The sequence below is a fragment of the Aythya ferina genome, assembly GCF_964211825.1.
Source record: "Aythya ferina genome assembly, chromosome: 6".
Classification (NCBI taxonomy): domain Eukaryota; kingdom Metazoa; phylum Chordata; class Aves; order Anseriformes; family Anatidae; genus Aythya; species Aythya ferina.
The window spans coordinates 3,793,408-3,802,209 of record NC_140303.1 but is presented as its reverse complement, the minus strand read 5'-3'; the positions used below and the strand labels follow the sequence as shown (position 1 = coordinate 3,802,209).

General features: G+C 36.1%; 1 protein-coding gene across 2 annotated transcripts in view; it reads right to left on the bottom strand.

The window, feature by feature from the left end:
- Nucleotides 1–1,301: 1,301 nt before the first annotated feature.
- The window catches only part of SF3B1 (splicing factor 3b subunit 1), a 22,221-nt gene continuing 14,720 nt past the window's right edge, over nt 1,302–8,802 (bottom strand). For both annotated transcript variants that reach the window (XM_084523505.1, XM_084523506.1), the window contains 13 exons: nt 8,574–8,660; nt 8,157–8,427; nt 7,735–7,880; nt 7,501–7,647; nt 7,212–7,337; nt 6,415–6,636; nt 5,996–6,178; nt 5,793–5,904; nt 5,581–5,701; nt 4,962–5,093; nt 3,750–4,022; nt 3,048–3,264; nt 1,302–1,782 (listed from right to left, as the gene is read on the bottom strand). In XM_084523505.1, coding sequence (XP_084379631.1) covers nt 1,624–1,782; nt 3,048–3,264; nt 3,750–4,022; nt 4,962–5,093; nt 5,581–5,701; nt 5,793–5,904; nt 5,996–6,178; nt 6,415–6,636; nt 7,212–7,337; nt 7,501–7,647; nt 7,735–7,880; nt 8,157–8,427; nt 8,574–8,660 — 2,196 coding nt within the window. In that variant the 3' untranslated portion in view covers nt 1,302–1,623. The remainder of the gene's footprint in view (nt 1,783–3,047; nt 3,265–3,749; nt 4,023–4,961; nt 5,094–5,580; nt 5,702–5,792; nt 5,905–5,995; nt 6,179–6,414; nt 6,637–7,211; nt 7,338–7,500; nt 7,648–7,734; nt 7,881–8,156; nt 8,428–8,573; nt 8,661–8,802) is intronic.

Below are 8,802 nucleotides of genomic sequence, written 5' to 3'. Positions count from 1 at the left end.
ACTGCTTTGCTGATAACACAACTAGAAGTCACGAGTCACAATTATATCCTGCCTGTATCAGAGCTCTATTTTGGCTAGCCTCTCAAAAAACAGTGTTTTCCTCCCTCCACCGGCACTTACCCTGTCCTATCCTGCCGAACTACTGAGGTGAAGATGACAGGCAATCTATAAAACAAACATTATTCAGACAGCAGCACTAGGAAGACTGGAATGTACGTGTTATTCTCTCCCAGGGAACAGTTCAACTATAAAGTCTTGAAGTTCCCACTGTTTCCACCTAATATTTTTTAGAATAAAACGTACTTCTAGAGAAAAGAAAAAAAGCATGTTTTTCAGTTCTTAACAAATTAGTACCTTAATCAACAAGGCTCCAAGCTATGGTTGCACCATCCCAACCCCCTAACAGAAACTCAGGCCTTGAGAGATAGCATGGAGTTTTCTTATATGCTGAATAGGTAAAGAACCTCATATTTATGTAAAACAGCAAAGTCAGCTAACAACATACCACTGAAGTAGGTGAGAAAGACATTCATCACCTAACTTGAATAAGGGGCAAGCGAAACAATATGCCTGACATACCTTTTGTTTTCTTATAATAAACATGTGGATACTGTACAACACTACCAGCCTGATTTAAACTTGTGCTTTCTTTGGCATAGTGTCAAATGCCAGGTTGCCCTTTACATTTTCTTTCTCTTGAGTACATGCACAGGAGAATAAGAAAAGAACAAATGAAGAAATAAAATACTTTCCTTATCTCAAACTGACAACATCAGCATTCACTATGCCACACACTTAAAAACACCTCATCTCAGGTGCTGGGGATGTGACTTCCCTAAATCTGTATAGGAATTATAGCACAGCCTATAAATTCTACTTGGCATTTTATACATGTACAGCTGTACATGCCTGGAGACATGCTAAATGCGATCAACATACCTAAGTCATAGCAGTAAGTCACAGCAATTACCAATAAACTGCTTTCTGAAAATGGTGATAAACTACTCAACCCTACAACCAGGATACTGCAGATGAAACAATAACAAGCAAACAAACACTGCTTTTTCCATGAAAACAAACTACCACTACTGCAACTGTCTGCCAGAGTACAGCTTCATTATTGCATGACAAAGATACACACATTTACTACAGTTTGTGTAATTTTCTTATTTATTCAAAAGCTAGGGGATGACAAAAAAAAAGTTAAAATGTGTTATGCCACCTATTTATTACATGAATGAATACTTAAATCCATCACAGACTCGTTTTACAAGTCCCTCTGTCCAAAAACCACACCAGAATTATTTTTTATACACAAATGTTTATTTCTCAAATAAACAACCCCTTTAAACACAAGGAATGGAATCTAAATCTTCATAAAGATGAATCCAAAATGAAATCCCTCCAGTACATTGTAATCACTGTTTTCTTGGTCACTACTGGCTTTAACTGTTTAACATCAAAAACAAGGACATATTTAAAAAATCATGCTACTGGATTCCTAGCTCTGCCTCTGACCAGCTCTATACTGATCTCCAATATTTTAAAATTGTACATCATCAAATCTGAAGCATTTAAGTGAAGAACAGCTGTGCATTAAACACAAACAACAGAACAAGAAGATTATAAGATGTAGTCAAGCTCATAACGAATATAGGTGTTCTTTTCATCATTATAGATTCTTGGATAATGTGCTATCAGAGCATCCTGTGATCCAATATAGATGGAATTATAAATCTTCCAATAGACATCTCTGACTTTCCGGGCAGGGTGAAACAAACCCTACAAAACAAAACAAAGTTTTATTAAAAGCTTAAGTTCTAAATGTATGTTATTAAATTTAACCAAGTTTTATACAATAAGCATTTGAAAAACACTGATAACAATTAACATCATTTATAATAAAGAAGGTGCAATAAGCGTTTCATTCCCAATGTTGTGACTATATAAACCAGCAAGTAGTAAGAAATTATTTTCTTATATCTGGAAGTGTTTTTTCCTCCTGCAGGGAGAAAATTCCACTAGATCTACCTCTACTTTTCCATTAAAAAAGGAATTAACAGTCAGCTGCAGTGTATTCATTTGGAATTTAATCTTATCTTTAGCTCCATTACCTGTGATATGATTCTGTAGAGAGCATTACATAGAAATACAGGGGATAAATGATTCTTAAACATAACAAAATGAGCAGAATGTAGAACTTCCTTCTAGTGTTTTTACAGACTACGAAAATACAAACAAAAAGAGCAAAAACTGCACCACACAAGAGACTTCTTATGGAACTTTCACCTTCCTACTGATGTCAGTATGTTTGTACTGAGGAACCTGCTTGAAAAAGCAGAGTTAAATCCTGTATCTACCAATTAATAAAATGCAGTCACACCATCTCTACGCTGATCTGCACTACGTTCATCCTTGCTTCTCATCTGTCGTGCGTTTAAATTCTACACCCAATGCAGCAAGAACTGTTACACACAAACACACTGAAAAGGATCCTTCAGATTTTACTTCCACATATTCACTTACAGAAGCTGGGCTAACTAGCACTGTTGTAATGGTATAAATTCTGTTCCAAGCACTGTTTCCTAGTGCTTTGTGTGTCCGCGGTTTTAAATTACTTACTATTTTACTTGGCTAACAGGAAATAATGTTGATTTAATATCAATCCTATCCTCTGTTACTAATCTCACTTATGTGTTTTCCTAACTTTTCAGACTACATATTTATTCCCCATTCATTATATAGCTTCCTCAAGCTTGCATGCTTCCACTTTTACAAGTTTTTTAGTCAATTTATATTCTGTTACTTATTTCTATACAAGTTCTTCAATATAATCAGTTATCTCACTACACAAAAGTCAGTGTCTACTTCATGTTGCCATTATCAAAGTCGTTGGTACAGGATGCTGTATTTAAATACTTTAAAGAGATGAGAAGCCAGACTGTTTTCCTTTGCTGGAAGTCTCCCTGAGCTGACTTTTTGTCTTCTGAAATGAAGGCTGTCTGACAACTGCTGTCTTTGCTATCCCAACATACATTAGGACATACCTGTAAACAATACTGCAACATTCTGCATGGACCGATAGCAACTCTGAGGCCCTCCAGAGCTCCCATAACCGCCTGAATGACGTGTGGGGAGGTTTCAAACACATTAGGCCATACGTAATTTAGCAAATGATTAAGAGAATCTTCGCAGCCAAACCCATAAACACCAAGAGACATGTGCTGCACCACGGCACTGGCTGTTTGCCTGTGTACAAGATCCCTGGAAAGAAAATAATGGTCTTTTAATAAACTATACTTATAAACAATGCAATTGGACACAAGCATCATGTTTCTTTTCACTAACTCTACTTTGAAAGCAGTAATATATGCTTTTAACCCACATCTATTGGCAGTAAGAGGCACAGTAACCAAAAATCAGTTAATTTAATAAAGACAATTTTCTGACAAAATATTATGTTATAATCCCATGGAGGTACTAAAAATAGAAATGATCAGAAGCTGTTTGAATATAGCAAGTTCTGTCCCACTTAAGATGCTTATATCATTTTAATCTTCAAAAGCATTAGAAAAATAGAAGTATATAATCTGAATTCTTTGCAGACAATGGGTCCCAAATTATGCTGGTCACTTTGATCAAAAAAGCTAACAAGGACAATGTGCATATTTGTTTTTGTTAAGACCCAGCTATATGCTGAACACATGACTACGGCTAACTGTACCACAGACAGAAAGAAATGTACTCACCTGTCCATTAAAGCATCTTCAAGCAATGGTGTAACAGCATAAATGTAATCTTTCCCCATCTCTCCAATGTATTCAAACAGGAAAGAAAGAGATTTTAACACACCATTCTGGACATTCAGTTCTGGAACTCTGTATTCATTCATGAGTGCAGGCAGCACTGTGAAAGGGGAGCATGTTTCAGCCACAATAGCAATTGCTACTGTAGTACATACTCTGTTCTGTCTTTCCTGTACTTTCAAGTTATTTAGCAGTGTAGCCAATACATCATGAGGTCTGGAAGAGATAATATGCATGTCCGTGTCAATAAATTCACTGAGGACGTAGGTAAGTTAGCTGAGGTTGAAACAGAATACTGTGGAAGAACATGGCTTAGCCTTTCTTCAAAGAATTAAAATAACTGGGAAACACCATAAGCCATGAAACTTTGAAACAGCTCAACTGAATGCAAGACCTTGTGTTTTTCATAGCCAACTTTTTTTTTTTTTTTTTTTTTTAAAAAAAAAAAAAAAAAAAAACTTTCCCTAGTCTTAGCTTTTGTTCTGCCTCTGGTTAGTTTGCAAACAAACAGGGAGATATGATTAGCCTCCCCACTATTACTCTGATCCAACAGGCAATTACAAACATGTACACAATTATTAACACATTTGGAATTAATACATGTTAATTCCAAATAAGACTTTGACAGAGAGAGGCAATTGGGTGTAGAAAAGCCCAGTTATATCATTACTTGGTAAACTTGCTCTGTTTAAATCAGCAATTGGTCATTCATTTGAGACTATGCATAAAAATGGGAATTGCACTTCCTTCTACTATTTGCTGACTTGTTATACCACCTTAGCGTCAAAAGATCCTTTGTAAATCAAGGAATCGTCAACTTAAGAGAAATAAGGGTGTTTAAAGGAGAGTTTATGAAAGCATACAGAGGGTCTGAATGAGTATCACACCATCAAAACTTGAGGAGACAAAGGGCTCCTAGTACCAAATTATACTCTAACCTTGCTAGCCTACAAAAACTACAGTAAGTTCAAAAATACAGGACCATGTGCTAATAAAGAATATGTTTACATTCTCCTACTAAATGACTAAAACTGAAGTGTACACATTTAACATGTTAGAAGAAAAGAAGTTCAAATATTTCTTACCAGTAAAATTCAATCATAGCTATGTTAGGCAATTTTGTGTAGAATTGGATAAAGCATTAGACTAACTCACCCAATAGCTTTCGCAATATAACCAAAGGTGTTTACTGTGGCTCTTCGAATAGCTTTCTTGTGAGCTTTTAATAATTCAAGCAGTTCAAAGCAGATCCTCATCCATTCTCTTGCAGAAACATATTCTGCACCTCTGAAAGAGAGTAAAGCGAGTTACCTCTTCTGTGATGTTAGAAGTTTTAAAATAAAATCTCAAAATGCAGCACCTATTCATTCACTATCAACACAGGGACACTATTTAAGGAATTTACTTAAAGAAAGAACCCCTTAACATCAGACCTTCTGTACTGTACCACACCTTCACTGATTAACAGCTCACACAGAATGCACGCAACACAGTAAGTTTTAAATTTGAAGACACAGACAATACACTCCTTACAAAATGTTTATAGATAATATGATTACATGCAATTACAATACATTCAATAGATCATATGCAAAATATTTTATCTTAAGCATTATGCACAGCTTTCAAAATAAAATTTAATAAATATCAAGAGATGAAAAAAAAACAAAACAAGCAAACAAAAAAAAATAGATGCCAGGCCTGATATTCAAGTTTAGCTTTTGCTACAGTAATTGCTTCCACAGAAGATCAATTTTATTAGTAGCCAGCTTACCGATCTGCAATTCGCCCAACAAGATCAATACAATTCTCCTGTACTTTCTCATGTCTGTTCTTCAAAATAGGCGTAAGCCGTGGCAGCAGATCTTTGATAGGTGGTGTCATCTTGTGCATACCTATCCAAATCCAAAGAAACATATTAAGTTTTGCACTGCCTTTACATTTCACTCTTGAATAGGCACATAATCAATAAATACACAAACATACCTATAACATTCACAATAGCTTTAAGCGCTCCAAGTATGCTGCCCAATACTTCAGGATATTCTTCACCCAGGTACTCATACAACACAACTCCCAAATGTCCCATCAGTTTTTCCTACAACCAAGTAAAGAGATTTAGAGATTGTTTCTATCCTTCTCATTAGTATGACATCCTATAGCAAATTTGATACAAGTCAGTACAATACCTCTTGACAAGTCTTCATGACAACTGCAGTACGAGAGATCAGGTCAGCAGCCTGCTGCCGAACTTTAGCCGATTTGTTGTTCAAACGCCACAAAACAGTACCACAGATCTGTGGCAAGTAGGGCTTAACTCTTTTGCCTAGAGCATTAACCACTGTGCCAAAACCATTCAGCATCACAGAATCCTGGGTTTTAAAACAACAAAGGAAAATTAGGTCAAAGCCACTATTGTATTTTCATTACATCTGCCTTCATCCAAAATTGTTATTATTAAAATGCTAACATTCTAGATCTAATATCTGGATTCCATCAATTAGAGCACTATACAAGGGTTAAAAAAGAGCTTACAAACATACATTTCCCTGTAATTAACAGTAAGCTACCTTCCAATAAAGTCAAGCAAATACTAAATACCCCTTACCTCTGTGGTCTGTTCTTGAAAGGCATACAAGATACCATCAATAAGTTGTTCTTCCAGTTTATGATCAATGTCTGCTGCACCCAGATTTCCCATTATCTTCTCAATTGTTTCCATGACCATTTTTCTGTACTGCTCAGCCTCATCTTTCAGATCATCCACAATTCTAGAAATAATTTCAGCTGCTCCAACTTTATTTGCCAGCTCCACTGTTGTATCAACCAACTGAAATACACCAAGGGTAAGTGAGGAAACATTGTTAAAATCTATTTTCTAAATATTGACAATAAATTTCCCTTGTCTGAAGAGGAGAAACAGCACTATGCTGATTTCCAATTTCATTTCAGTAGAAATCTTTTTCAGTAAGAAGTTACGAGTGGTAAATTCGAAATAGGTTCCATCTAGGAAAACAGTAAAAATGCATCAGTACACACACAAAAAAATGATGCACCTGTATAGCTACTGTAGCCTTGCTACCATTATTGAAAAAAGAGGAATCCTAAGCTCACCCTAAGACTGACAATGTTTTCTTTAAGCTCACTATAAACAACTGTTTTCACCTTCTGAAATCATCCAACAACAAAAAAGGTGAATTTAGAACTGATGTAGATTCATATTCACAGAAGAGAAATGCCTGGTAGTTTCTTAACAGTCTATGAACCTTCAAGCTGTGCACCTTCTAAACCACTATTCCAAACACATTTCCATCACAGGACATACAAGACATAGAAGAAAGCATTTACACTGAATGAACACCCTAACATGAGCTCTGTTTTACTGTAATTTTCCAAATAAAATACCTGTCTGTAATTTCTCCTGTCCAATGCCATTCTGTGCTGCCAAAAGTGTTTGAAAAACGGTGGCAGGATCTCTGTTTTAATGTAGTTTGCTTCAACACCATCCGTACCACAACACTGCTTGACCACCTGGCAGGAAATAAAACACAACAATTTTAATTCTGTGTAGGGTTTGTGGTGTTTTGGTTTTATTTTAAAGAAAAGAATGAATATACATATTCCGTGTCAATGCTAAGCATTCAGAGTTGATCATCTTGCACTGTCTGTGTATGAACAATTAATTCTGATGTACCTTCAATACAATTTTTTTCATCTCTTCATCAGGAGACTGGAACTCTCTGATAAGAATTAGCATGACTTCTCTGGTGTAATAGTTCGCGTACTCAGCATCCATAAGTGGGATCAGATAACCAATAGCCTTCAAAAAGGCAGCCAAACCCTATTTAAGAGAAGAAATATCTCCAATGAGTTACAAAAGACATGCACTCATTTCAATTCAAACTAAAAGGAAGTATTTTAGACATACCTTTCCTCTGTGCTGACGTATACCCTTCCATAAAGGCTTCAGAACAGAATCAAATGACTCAATACCATAGGGAGTAGCTGCCTCAGCCAAGGCAGCAATAGCCAAAGCACTGATGGTACGAACTTTCTGCTGCTCATCCACAAGACCTGTAAAACAGTAGTGTTGAGGACCACTTCTCGTGCCTTAAACTCAGAATGATACAAATACATAAACAGTAAAAAAGAAACTTATTTTTAGGAAAACTAAACCACTATTCCTCTTTCAGAGGCACCTGAATTATTTACCAGTGTCAAAAGAACATACAAAACGAGGCCCTTAATATCCTTTTGCCTCACCATAACACAAAAGACAAATTCCAAAGACCAAAAAAAAAAAAAAAAAAAAAGAGAAAGAAAATCTTAGCCAGGGAAGGCAGAACTTACCATGTTCAATAATTTCAACCAAGCTTCTGAGATGAGGCAAGATAGCACAACCCATAAGAATAGCAATTTGCTGCACAATCTTGATGCCAGTATGCCTAGCCTGCCAGGACTTTTTGCTTTTACAGACAGCTTTCAAGAACGGTAACAGAGAAGGAATGCCCAAAGCAGAGGCAACAACAGCAAAGGCTCGAGCTGTTGTGTTTCGGACGTATTCATCCATATTATCAATATCAGGACGCATCGTAGAGATCATTGTTGCCAAACCAGCAGCCTGAAAGAAAAACATACAGGACACATGGATTGTATTTATTAGCAGCACAGTTAATTTTTCTGCCATGACTCTATATAAGCTCTATCTAAGTGTATATAAGCTAACTCCCCAACTCACAATCTCACTGAAGAAAGCAACTTTATTACCTTTGCCAAGTTTGAAATAATTTCTCTGCCTTCCACTCTGGCATAATAGTCTTCATCAATCAGCAGTGGTTCAATGACAACAAGGATCTGAAAAAATAAAAAAAACCATTACCATTTATGAATGCATTAAGGAGAATTTCTGGTCCTAATACGAAAATGAAGATTCCATGAAACTGAGATAATTCCATGGATCCAAGCTTTAAGCTCTATGATGACCAGAAAAAAAAAG